The sequence below is a fragment of the Nycticebus coucang genome, chromosome 5 (genome assembly GCF_027406575.1).
Source record: "Nycticebus coucang isolate mNycCou1 chromosome 5, mNycCou1.pri, whole genome shotgun sequence".
NCBI classification, from domain to species: domain Eukaryota; kingdom Metazoa; phylum Chordata; class Mammalia; order Primates; family Lorisidae; genus Nycticebus; species Nycticebus coucang.
The window spans coordinates 123,304,924-123,319,265 of NC_069784.1; the positions used below are offsets into that span (position 1 = coordinate 123,304,924).

At 32.8% G+C, this 14,342-nt stretch overlaps 1 protein-coding gene across 2 annotated transcripts in view; it reads left to right on the forward strand.

Moving 5' to 3' along the window:
* STXBP5 (syntaxin binding protein 5) overlaps positions 1-14,342 on the forward strand; it is a 140,649-nt gene that overhangs the window by 98,472 nt on the left and 27,835 nt on the right. For both annotated transcript variants that reach the window (XM_053591523.1, XM_053591524.1), the window contains 4 exons: positions 1,596-1,661; positions 2,474-2,542; positions 6,610-6,669; positions 6,767-6,814. In XM_053591523.1, the coding sequence (XP_053447498.1) occupies positions 1,596-1,661; positions 2,474-2,542; positions 6,610-6,669; positions 6,767-6,814 (243 nt within the window). The remainder of the gene's footprint in view (positions 1-1,595; positions 1,662-2,473; positions 2,543-6,609; positions 6,670-6,766; positions 6,815-14,342) is intronic.

Genomic DNA, 14,342 nt, shown 5'->3' on the forward strand with positions numbered 1-14,342 from the left:
GCAGCCCTGCTTGGAGCATACTTGGCTTACCTGACACCAGCATACACTGGAACAGTGGGAAGTTCTGGCCTGTACTTCCAAACTCAATTTCTCTGCTATCAAAATTCTTTCTCAAATTCATTTTTCGATTGCTTTCAATGTATTCCTAGCTAATATTACCAATTTTACAATTCATGAGAAAAATAAAAACAGAAGACATTGAAGGGTATTGAGCTCATTTAATGGTCATTTAATATCTAAATTAAGCCTCTCCATATTTTTAAATTCATCTTCCTAAATGCTTTTTTCTGGGTCCATTTTCCGAATGCAAGCTGTATCACATAGTACATTTTTAGCGTCAGTAATTCTACATCATACAGACCTTCAATTCAAGCCTCAAAGTAATTTCCCCTGGTGTAGCATTTGGCAGTTGACACAAATAGCAAGAGGTTAAAATTTCAAAGTTTATTTATTTTTATTCAGTACTAGGCATATTATAATATTAGAGTATATTGTCAGTACTGTTCGGAGGCCTGTTGTCTTAGTGTCCGATCAAGAGAACTCATTTATACAAACGTAGTCAAAGATTAAATGCATACCCATAATTCCATTTCTGTCATCTTACAACAATAAAAATTAGAATTTTCTCCAGAGCCATTAGTTTGATGAAGATTTTTTTAAAACATACTGATTGTCATTCAAGAACCTCTCCTACATTTGAGGACATGTAATATACACAGTCCCCAGTCATCCCACACTGATGTATGATTCCCGCTTAACGAATGGAGACTATTACAGGTAATAGGTCGATGTACCTGTTCCAACTTACATACAAATTCAGCTTAAAAACAAACCTACAGAACCTATTTCATTTATAACCTGGGGACTGCCTATAGTTGAAACGTCTTGTAAACCTAATTTCAGTGTTCAATATTCTTGTAAACGTTATTGTAAAAGCTTTCTCAGTGACTGTTGGGATTGTGACATCAAGGCTTTAACCCAGTGGTTCTCAACCTTCCTAATGCCAGGACCCTTTAATACAGTTCCTCCTGTTGTGGTGACCCCCAACCATAAAATTATTTTCATTGCATAGATAATTTTATGAATGGGGGTCACCACAACAGGAGGAACTGTATTAAAAGGTCACGGCATTAGGAAGGTTGAGAACCACTGCTTTAACCAATGTATTGGAAAAGCTGATCCTGGCCATATGTTCACATCCTGCAGCTCTGTGTGACCTCTGACTTCTGAGGCTTAGTTATGTGACCTTTTGTTTGTTGCCCTGTTGTATTTTTGTTTAATCATTATTTTTAAACAATTTGTAGGAAACTATCATTTCAATCACCAGGAAAATTAATTTTTATGTGTTTTGTTTTTATCATAGCTTATGTTTTTTTTTTTTTTTAAGTGATTACTACTATTTGAGGTTGAGGTGCTTTAATTTAAAATGTCTCTGTTCCTGTCTTAAACCTAATGAGCATACCGGTACCATCTCTCTCTTAATCTTCTGGATCCTTTTAAATGGACAGTAATGACATAGGTATTGTAACTAGAGGACAACGTTGCCCTTATATTGATTTGTGGTGTGATTTTTTGTGTGTGTTTTTATTTTTTAGCAGGTCTCTGCGATATTAGTGAAGGGACTGTGGTCCCAGAGGATCGCTGCAAATCTCCAACTTCTGGTAATTTTTTATTTCATTACTAATTGTGATTCTACAAAAACCCAGATAGCATTATCAATGTACTTGTTTACAGATAAGCATTTAAAATACAAAAAATCTTCTATGTCACCTGTTTATTCTTAAAATCGTATTTGCATTGTTTGCATTCTGATTAAGTGAAAAGAAATGTATACTGTGCTAAATAAAAATCCAAAACTTTGACCTGTTCAGAGTCATAGAATTGTTTACTTAATAGTATTTACAGTTTTTTAAGGAAAATATATTTTATTCTTTACTGTTGGATTGGATTGTTTAGTTATTTATAATCTTTTCTTTGCTCTAGGCATTCCTGCCACCATCTAGTAACATTGGATGGAAGCAAAGTTGATAATAGAATCTGCTTTTCTCACTAGTCCTGTGATGATATACATATAAATTTTATGAAGGATTTTTAACACTTATGATCTGATGATGAGTGTAGACAAGTAAAATAATATCAGTTATGTTTATTTTCAGTTTTGATGAAAGTAATTTCTGATATATTTGTAGCTGTATTAAAACAGTTCTCTTTCCTTGTCTATACATGGGTCTTTGCATGATCTGTATGTATATTACTATTTCAGAGGAATATTATTTATAGTATATTTGGAGACCCTTTTAAATCAAGATCCTGAATTTATTATTTTATTTTAGTGAATTGAAATTTGGCTAGTCTTTTTTAAATTTGACTTCATAATTTAACTACCATATTTATTATATCATTTGGCTTGGAATTTTTATCAGCTTTTTACTGGAAAGATTTTTTTAGCATAAATATCACTGTTCCTAAACAGGTTTTGAGTCTTCAGTAGCTGGTTCTACTACATCAGAAACAATAGTAAGAATGGGAAATATTGAGAATGGTAATTTGTTTTATTTCCTCGTATTTTGGTTTAGCATTTTATTAGTTCTAAGACTGTAAAAGTTTTGTAGTGTTACATTTTTATACTTGCATTTTGTACCAGTTGACTGTTTCTTAAAGTCTAATGTTTTCACACTTTTTATTTTTTAAATGTCATATTTAAATGTACTCATTAAGCTGATGAAACATGGAACTGCAGGAATCACTAACATAATTACCTAATGCTAAGTTTTAACATTGGTGGAATTAATGAACAGTATGAAGTGAATAACTTTTATATCTCATAGGGCTAGTTGTTTCTAAATTTAGAATTTAATGTTTTATTACTCTTTTTATGTGACTACATAAAATACTGTTTGGATCTCACCTTCCCCAAAGGCCACATACATACACTTGTTGCTATGTTAAGGATATAATATAAACCAGGGTGGGAAATTTGGACATGTAACATGTAATATATTTATATTAAATTAAGTGACCATTGAAAGTATTTTAGTAAGATTCAGTCAAGGGTAGGCACAGTGGCTCACATCTGACTGTCAGGGTACTGGCTACGTGTAGCAATTGGAAATAACCAAGAGGTCACTGTAGAGAAGGTTATAAGAATTTTTAAATCAAAGTATATAAATGTTAAAAGTAAAAAAAGTAAAAATCTTCCACATTTTCTCATCTTCAACCAGAGAATATCAAACATGATTTGTGGTTTCAGATATATTTTGTACTTTGGTCAATATGAAAAGACAGAATAGTTTTAACATATAGAAATTTACATGATACAAGATATTGTTTCTATCTAGTACATTTGAAGTCCAAAGTGAAAATTGTGACCTCAAAAAATTATTGCTAAATCGTTTATTCTTATTTTTAAATACAGAACTTTTTATTTAGTTGTATGATTATGCTCTGAAAAAATAATTCTCTAAGGAATTACATCTATTTCTACATATCAGGAAAACCTGCTTTTAAAAAGTCAAACTTCAGTAGGCAATAGTTGTGTCTGAAATGTGTTTCAGATGACAGGTAGGTTTCAGTGATACGTAGCTACCAAGAGCAATGCAGTAGAGACTAATGAGATTCTAGAAAGCTATCCTTTGATACTCTACACAGTCTTAACAACTTACGTGTGTCTTTCTCGACTCACCCATTTAAAAATAGGTAATAATAATTTTTGCCATCTGTGAGGGACTAATTGTCTCCCTTTGTGTATGTGTAACTTTTTAGCATTCTAACAGGGAAATAAAAGAATGGATGGTCGAAACAGAATAACAAATGAGTTTGAGTTGAATCAGAAGAGCCACACTGGGATCACGTTTTAAAAACAAAGTTAGTAATGAAACTACAATCTCAAGTACTTCCCAGAGTGATAAGATGTAAACAAATAAATAATTAAGGGTGCATTATAGATTATTAAAACTGATACAGTTAATGTAAAACAAGTTAGTATTTGTGGGGAAAGAAGAAATGTGTAAAAGTAGGTTCGGAGTTAAAATTAATGTCTCAAATACTAAGAAGGGGGCCAATGTTGAAATGTAAAGTACTTACATGCCTTCATCAAAACTAACTTGTTTACTTAAAATAATTCATGTAAATGAAGAAAAACTTTTTTGAAAAGCTTTTAAATCTCATAATCAGGATTTGAGATTGCAGCCGTGTAGCTAATCAACATAAAAACTCTCCTCAGAAATCATAAGAAAATCCACATAATTAATATAGTTTACCCTTTCCACTTATTTTTAAATAAACCAATGGTCTCTCTAAAATAAATTCTGCCTACTGAACACATACATCTTAAACATATGAAGGGGATGGCTTCCATTTGATCTTTATTTCAAAGAACTCACATTGGTTCACTGAGCCCTGTAGTAATGCTGGAATTTTTTAGTACTTAATTTAAAAATGTGTGTATGTATGTATGTACGTATGTATACACACACACACATACACACGTGTATATAAAAACTGTTGAAATGATTTTTAAAACCATGCATACCATGATATAAATGGTACCTTCAGTAATCACTATGTGCCTTACCTAAAAGAAACCATAGCTGTAGACAGTGTCTGTTTATTTAATAGTAGAAGTTGAGTAAATATATTCAAATAAGATACGCTGAAACCTACCTCGGAGCTTTTTCATGGGCTGTCGCAGAAGTTATGATAATCACTAGTAGGCATTTTCAGTTAGGAGAAAAATAAATCTACTTGCTTTATTTATATTTACAGCCTGTGTTGACTATTTCTATTCTGAATATATCAAACATTTTTATAATGTTATTATGTATAGATATATCATTGTGCTATTGTTCTTATATGAATTATATCAACTAAAACTAGTACTAATAAAACATTTTTATTATACATTTGTATGGCTATTTAGTGTCAAAGATGACAGTGATATTTTAAAATATATTAACATATAACCATTGTATTATTTAAATCTGAATTACATTTATATGAAAACAACTATACCTATTTCTGTTCCTGGAAATGTTAACAAAGCTCAGTGTTACCTAAGTGATTTTTTTATATGGGATTTATATGGATCTATAAATGCTAACATGGATCCATTTATATGGATCTAGAAAAACTAACATGGATTTTTAAAGAGTAATCTTTTAAAACCACTATAGAAATAATATAAATGCCTTAACACAATAACTAAGAAAACGTCATGAAGGCTATGTTAACCAGTTTGATGAAAATATTTCATAAAACCAGGACATTGTACCCCATGATTGCATTAAAGTACACATCTATGATTTAATAAAAATAATAATAATAATAGGTCCTGCCAACATTGCAGATTTTAATTGGTCAGAGATGTCAAGGATGTTTGCCACTTGGCCTTAGAAAGGAAACAGGATTTTTTTGTGAGGAGTATATTGGCTGTCAAATTTTGGCTTTCATTAAGATTCAATGCTTTCATTGGATTTTTTTAAGCACAGAAAGGAAATTTTTTAATTTACTTCCAATTATGTTCCAGGTTTGTGCTTCTTGCAGAAAAGCTTTATTCATTAAGCAAATACTGACTGAGAGATTCCTACACATAAAGCACTCCTCTGATCACAAAAGGATAGAAAACTGAATCAAATGTGGCCCCTGCTGTTAGAAGTTAGTTCAGGAAAAAGGTCAAATTTGTGTAAATTCAAAATAATAAAGTATTAAGTGATTAACATCATATGAGAAATATACATTTAGATAAAATGTGAATTCAAACTGGGGAGATTATTGAAACTTTAATTGATGATTCATCATTTGAGATGAATGTATAAAAGAATAGGTCCTTAAAAGTTATCAGTCAGAATATAATTTAGGATTGTATTTATAATAAAAGTTCAGGTTAAAAATAAAGAAATACTTTGAGAAATTAGAAACATTTTTTAAGGAAAAAGAGTAAATAAAATCTTAATTATAGAAATGTTAGATAAGATTATATGCTAACATTGGGAAGAGTCATAGCCAGAGGTAAATATTTCTTCAGTAGATTTAAGTAAAAAATTGAATATATTTAAAAATGTAAGTATTATGTTCACTATTGTAGAGATCCCTATGTGTATTTTAAAGGTTGCTATGGTATATAATGGAATAGATACATAGTGTTAAACTGTCAAACGGTAAAATAACAATATTTACCAGCACGGTTACTAGTACACTATCTTGATTCTGCTGGAGGAACCTTAACTCAGTTAACTGATAACAAGAATTTCTGAATTTTCTATAAGAAACAGTAAACTGCTACTTACTTTTTTTTATTTGTTCTCTGGCATATGATACATACTAAGATTTTTCCAAATTATTGTTACATAAGGAAAAATGATTTTACAGTTAATTCATAAATGTAGTACTGGAATCTCCCATGAAAGATATTGATGGTAGCTATTGGCGATTGCTGCACTGTAATGTTACAGAAATGGTTATTAACTGTCTACATGGCCTCTCCTTGTGGTCAGTCACGTGGGAACTTGCTTTAGGAGTGGCCAGACTTTTCATGTGTGCTCTCGTCTTGTTACGGCTCGGTGTTTGTGACTGACTCTGTGCCTGTCCCTTCCCTTGTCTTCATTTGTGTAGGTTCTTCGTCACCACACAATTCAGATGATGAACAAAAAATGAATAATTTTATAGAAAAGGGTATAGTATCTTTATTTTAAAGTATTTTATTTATGTTTAATTTATTTAGTTTATTTTGAATAGATTTTGACATTTTATATCAAAATATTATTTTCAGTGAAGACCAAAAGCAGAAAGTTTTCCAAGATGGTAGCCAGTGACATAGGTACGAAAGAGAACTTTCTATTTTGTTTCTAATCCTTGCTATATGCAATGCTAACTCGACACCAGAAAATTATCCAATGCATTGCATTTTGTGTATGTTAATTTGTTTTTCCTATGCTAAATAATAATCTCTTGGGCTGTGTCTTTTCTAAACTCATTGGTGCAATCATTATTAAAAATCAGTTAAATTGGGTTGTAGTTCTTTCTCTGACTTACGGTATGAATTGTTCTGTTAATTTTATTTTTGCTTTATTTTAAAATAAAGCAGGGTTCAATTTATGCCATATAAATAGTACAATTTTATAATCTCAAGTTAAGTTTGAAACAATTTTGTTTCCTTATTTCATTTGTATTTTTTTCTAGCTTTACTCCATCACCCTTACATTTTCAAGAATTTACTTATCAAAGAAATAGTTTTCTAGGAGATTGACTCCTTCATTCTCTGCTATGTACCTCCTTTGGGTTAAATAGGAATTTTCTAGGGCTCCCTTCTTTTTCCACTACAAGTAAAACATGTATTACTCCTTCTGATTGTTTTTATGGTTATACTTTGAAATGAATTACTCAGCCCAAAGTTCTCAAAGTTTAGAAGTGGGGGACAATCATATAATCAGACTTCTGGAGTATTATCAAATTAGGGCTTTATGGTCACCAAAATTTGAAGATTTCCAAAGACTTTTAAAGGTTTAAAAAATGCTTTTTTCGAAAAAGAGGTTAAATTTCATTTTTGGTTAAAATTCAAAATTTTTATTATTCCATTATTATTTATTTCTCCCAAAAACATCTACCATATTCCTTGAATTCAGTTCAATTGAATGAATTTATAGGCCTCTGAAATATCTTTACTTTTTCTCAGCTGATAATGTTTAATGTATGATTAATTTTTTTTAAAAATTTTTACAAGTAACTTCTCTGTTGTCTGCATTTTGTAAATTGAACCCTGTTTAGTCTTTTTGCCCCTCTGGTCATTTTTTCAATAACGTGGTTTATTCTTGGGCAAAGGGCTTTTCATTTATGGAGATTCAATTATTTGTCTCTTTGTATTCATGGTTTTTTAGTGAATCTCTGGGTAACAGTTAAATCACTTTGATTATGTACTAGCACTATCGCATAATACTTTTTGCCCAACTTTCCTTATAGTACATGCTATCTTAAGACATATTATGTTAGAGGTTCTTTTAAGCTGTTGTATAGTGTGAAAAATTAGAATGAACTTTTTCTACATGTATTTTACTGAACTGCTTTTAGAATTAAATTACCTAGGAATTGTACCTGGCATGAAAGGGACTTTGTAATTAATTTTTTAGAATAATTTCTCTGTTTGATGTTCTGGGATTATATTTGCTTTATGAAATGTATTGACTAGCTTTCTATTTTTTTCTATGTTTTAGATAGACTATATAACATGGAATATTCAAGCTTAACTATTTGAAAGACTTCATCTGCAAATGTATTAGGACTTATCACATTGGAAGGATATTTCTTTGATAAAACATTATTGCTTTTTTGTGTTATTGATGAGTTTTAGTTTGTCATAACGGTTTCTATAGTTATGTATTTTTTGAAATATTTTAATTTTATTCAACTTTTCAAAATTATATTAGTACATAGTTTTGCATAGTTATATAAACTTAAAGAACCATTAATATTATTTTAATTTTATATGTCGCTGTGCTTATTTTTAATTGGAAGCTTTCAGTGTACTTTTTTAATCACAAGATTTGGATATATAGAAAAGTTAATGTTTTAAACTTTCTTCTTTCAAAAGGAGACTGACCCACTTTAGGGTGTGACCTTTTTGTCATTGAAAAAATGACTAATCTCGGTTTATCTACTTACATCAGTATCTAGTTTTGTAATAAGATTTGGCATAAAAATGCTATTGAAAAACAAAATGTTAGAGGAAAACTCATAGATCTCCTGACTGCTCCATCAAGTCTGGTGTTTTCTATGTGAAGCTGTGATGTCAGAAGTACTAAGGACTTTGAGTCTTCTGAACCCACTGTGTTCCCCATCATCCCATACTTACTGTGATGCATTCTAAAGCTCATAAAATTGTCACCTCTTGCTATTTCAACCTACAAATATTTATGGCTTCACCTTAAGGCAGCTGTGTAATGGCCTCATAGTTAAGCCTTGAATTTCCAAGAATGACTATGGTGAAGAAACCATGTTGAGTGGAGGGTTGACTAAATAGCTTGGCTCTAGTGCAAAGTTTCACCTGAGTAATTGCTGCTGGTGTCAGGGTGTGTGTGTGTTTGTGTGTGTGTGTGTGTGGTGGGTGAATAGTACAGGATGCCACTCATACTTTAACTGTTAACCCAAGCGTGGAAAATCAACCCTCCCATTTTTTTTTAACTGCCCGACAGTATAACTGAGGTAGCTGAAACAATAATATTTTCTTAATATACTTAGTCTTTATAATTTTTCTAGCATTGTACCAGCTCTTTATAAATAGTTTTTCTCATTTAATCCACTGCATAATCTCAGTGAGCTAGTTGCTATCAATTCCTTGTTCTACAGATAAAGAAGCTTAGTATAAGTAATATATCCATTGATTACACAACCAGCAAATGACAAAGCAGGATTCACACCCTGGTAGCCCAATTCCACTGCCTGTCCTCTTAACCACTGTGCTCTATTACCTCTTAATACAGTTTACTGAAGGCTACAAGAATTCAAAAACAAATCTATTGGCTGTTAATGTACTAGCCAAGTTGCGGCCTCATTCTGTTGACATCGTAACTGGGAAAAAAAGATGGCTTATGTTAGGTTCTATTTTAGCACCAGATCACAGATGCCATCTTGGCGTACATGCATACATAGTGTACTGTACCTGAAAGCCTACTTTCCTCAAGGACCAAATTCAAGGGAAAAATAAACTGGGAAATACCCTAGCCCCACTGGCTATATAGTTTATATCCTGACTGATAAGTAGATGAGGTAAATGATTCTGATAGTGACTTTCTTATTCACACATAAGAAGAGCAGCCTATAGAAAAGTAACTTTAGACTTGTGAGTTTGACCACAGAAACAAAGCAGAGCATCATGCAGTTGTAGCATCTGCAGAGAAAGCTACGTGTGTGGTACACATTTATTGAGCACACATAAATGCTGGACACACGTAGGTACAATGTTTTACAAGATAAATTCTGTTTCTGAACTCAAGGAACTTACCTTCTAGCATGAAGATGGCCATTGATAGTTCTAATGGCTATTAAAGTATCGGCAGTAAACAAAGAGAACTTCAGTTCTTGGTTCCACTTTTCCCCTTAGATTCCTTGTCATATCTTACGAGCTAAGTTTTAGTCCCTTTATTATCCCATTTGTCTTGTTTAACATAAATACATTTTAACATTATCCATTTTTAAAGAGTGGCTTTGAATCTCTGCATGTGGTAAGAAAAGTGATATTGTCATTTCATCCTAATTATTGAAACTCTGTCAATATCACTTTAATGTAATTATTGAAACTGTCAGTTTATAAACTAAGACAATTTGCTTTTATGGCACCTTCATCATATGATCATAATTATCGGCCTTTTTACCTTTTATGTTGTTAAGCCATTTTTTTCCTATAAATGTCACATTCTAAAAAGTGAAGTTATAGTTCTGTTTTTGTTTCTTTCAAGAAACCCTCCTTATAAAAATAAGATATGAACATACAGTAGAAAAACTAAAGGAAAATGATACAACATCTATGTAATTTCAAAGAAGCAAGAAGAATCTCCACAATTGAGAAAATTTCTCCAGCTGCCAAGGACTGAAAGCATCCACCATGCTTAAACTCACTTCTCATTTACTTGTCCAAGCAGTCTCCAATGCCTGGAGACTCTCTTCTCTTAGGCATGATGCATCTTTCCTTGGGATTGAAAGTTGGCATTGCGAACTTTATTGCTGTAATCAGGTATCATTTCTTTATTTCTGTCAGGCAAAGCTTGATGTCTTCGTTGAGGTTTACGGAACCAGCCAGCTTGATGTCTTCGTTGAGGTTTATAAGGAGAGAGAGGGAAAACCCAGCTTAACAATCTGCTTAGACATTTCTCTGATACTGGCTCTGCTTGGATTGAAGAAACTTCTTTGCTGTCTTTCCCATTGTTTCTGCTATGGACAAAGGTATAGAAAAAGAGAGCTAGTTTATACTCCCTGGTAACAAAGGATTTCTAAGGAAAGAAGGTACAGAGAGTCATGGGCAAGGGTTGAAGAAATAAATGGAGATGATGTCTTTCAAGAACTCACTGAAATTGCATGCCTTCAGTTTGAAGACCACAGTGGAAGATAAGTAACCTCAAGGCATGAGCAGAAGCTTCTTGATAATTGCAATGGAATCAGCTGCCAGGGTAAATCTGTTGGCAGGTGCTTCTGAGACTTCTGAGAAGAAATAATATGAATAGCATAAAATTGCTGGACAAAGCCTGCATACCCCTCATCGCAAAGTTACACCCGAGCACAGAGTTAGGAGCCACAGAGCGGCCTGCACACATGTTCTCCACAGGACCTCTCTGGACCTACCATCAAAGAAGCTGACCAAACCCAAAAGCAGGCATATTGTCCAGAAGTCTTAAAAATGAAAAGATACAAAACTTTAGCCTAAATTACAACCTTAAACCTTAGGTTTGGGACTTAGTCTCCCACAGAACATAGCAATAAAACAGGTCAAAAGATAAGAGCCTGTTGTGTGCAGGCAGTTCACAGCACACGTTCCCAGACTGTGGCCTTTGAGAAAATGGAAAAATACGAGGTAATGCCCAGTCTCCCCAGCTTTCTGCTAAGGTAGGGAGAGCCCAAATGGAGCTGCAGTCTCTCGGAGCTCTGGGCTGCTGAGGTGACTGAACTTGCAGAGAGGGCACTAGATGGGCAGGAGCTGCTGCAAGACATTCATGTGTGGGGTTCACACCAGGTTCTTTTTATGTCAGAAAAGAATGGTTTGATACCAGTGATCACAAGTTTTTGTTGTAAGTTAGAAGAATGGCAAATTAAACCTCATGTTAGTAAAAGGAATGAAATAGCAAGAAAACTAATACCAATGAAAGAGAAAACAGAAAAACAATAGAGGTAAAAAGATAAAAGGTTTTTAAGTATAAAGGCAGACATTTCTAGCCATGAAAGAAGCCACGGAATGTAACATTAATTTAAGAACAGCCCATGATGAAATATGTGCAATTAAGTACTGAAACAAAATAACCCAACAAGTGGAGCCTTGGTATTACAGAAGCCTGATGTTGAGCTTTAAATCCATTTAAACATACAACCAATACTAAACCTGTGTGCAAACTGTGACAGTACACAATGTGTCTAAAAACTTGGAAATGTTAAAAATATGATAGCTGATGAAAATCAGGATGAAGGATGTTTTTCATTGAAGTGGAGGCTATTTTCCTGATCTTTCATAGCTAAAAGCCAGTTTTTATTACCTAATCTGAATATTTTTCATTGTGCATTTTCTTATCCATAGAGCTTTTAAGAAATGATGTATCTTATAGCGAAGAAAATGTTTGAAATATAGCAGGGATTTTTTGTTTCACTGTAATTTAAGGAAAAGCAAATACTTATTGCATTTAAGCATATAGTATCACATTTTTTGCAAATATTTATCAGTGGCCACCTTATCTGTTTATACAAAGAACAATATCAAGAGTGTTCAGTTAATCTTAATGGTTATTTCTGGTTAGTAGGATATAGATGATTTTTTAACATGCACTTTTAGGCAATGTTTTAAAAAATTTAGTTTAAATATTAGCAAAGACATTATATTCAGCTAACAACTGCTGCGTTATACTGAAGTACCTGTGAAATCAAAGGAAAACATGAGTAATCAGTTTCAGTAGAAGTCAGATACAGTATATGATCATACCTCAAGTCCCCAGTGCTACTCAAGCCAAATCCTTGCGAGACATGCCATAGTTCTGCCCGTTAGCAAGAATTTAGATAGATGCTTCTTCATTCCAGGAAAAAAAACAAGTTACAGACACCGTCTCAGGATTGAAATCCTTTCGTTACCTTCCTCTCTTCTCATCTCCCTCCTCTTGCTCCTACCCCAACTTCACAAAAAGCATCTGTGCAAAATAGACAAGTTAGCATTGTGGGGTGGGGAGATGATCCATGTGGCTTCCTGGTTTCTCAGCTACACTCAATACAATAAGAAAATGGAGCAATTTCTGGAGTTTTGAGGGGACACAGTTGGGAACTGGAACATGAACATTTTGCCAAATTAATGCATGTTTTCCTTTGTTTTCCTCTAAACAGAAGTTTGTGAAATACGCCCTTTCAAAATGTACTACTTTAGAACCTATTTTTGAACACCTTGGGGATTGGGGGAGTTGTACTGGCATTAATTCCCCCCATAGAACTCTGTCCTAGGAGATAATCCAGAATATTTGCAAATATGTATGTACAACATTTTTTATTACTGTGCATATTGAAAATTGGAAAAAGTAGGTAAATGTTTTATGTGTCCATATAAATAAATGTATAGCCATTAAATATACTAATAGTTAATGAGAGAACATTTTTGTTTTAATAGTGAAAAAGAGCAGCATACAGAATTGTATGCTATGGTTTATCTCAACTATATAAAGGAAAAGAGGTTTTGAAAGGTGACTGGCAGGAAATAATGCAAAAATGTTGCTCTTGACTGTGGGCATTAATGGTGACCTTTATTTCTATTTCTTGTTATTTCCCAAATATCCTAAAAAATTTTAATGCATAATTCAAAAAAACTTGAAGATAAGAATACAAAAAGTATATGGGGAATAATAAACTGTTAATCTATTTCCTATGAAATTTTTAATTAAGGGTATATTCATTCTTTTGTGCATTGCAAAAGAATGGAAGCTTCAAAATATTTTTGCTAAGAAGTTATAAAACACTATCAGAGTAAAACACACCTTAAGACAAGTGTTCATATTGTGATTTCATCCATGTGAAGTTGTAGAACAAGCGAAAGTGATCTATGGTGAAAAAGCATCAGAGCAGTGGTTATTTCTGGGGATTAGAAGGAGTAACCTTTGTAGGATGAATGTTAATACTAATACTATATATTTTACTAAGGATCTGAGTTACACAAGTGTATACATTGTCAAAATTCAGTGAATGTACATTAAAGATTTCTATATTTGTACATTAATTTTGCATCAAAACAAAAAAAAATGTTTGGGGAATATCTTGCTTTGTGAAAATGTGCAAAGTCTCTTGTTGACATTGCCTCTACAGCCCACAGTCTTTGGTAAGTGTCCCAAACTGAGAGAGCTGTAATTCCAGTGTGTTCCATCCGCTCAGCCCCTTGTGCTTGGCTGTTTGAGGAGCACTCACTGTATTGTGTTGGAGTTTTTGGTTCTCTCATTGTGATGAGTTCCTAGGAAACATGTCCCTGCCTCTGGCTCATTGCTGGCTTATGCCCAATAATTATTTGATATGTGAAAAAATAACCTTCCATCACAGTCTGTACCTGAACATACAAACAAAAATTTTTCTCTGCTGATGGAAACTCAGTTCTGCATTTTAAATCCTACTTGATAGCTAGAATTAAT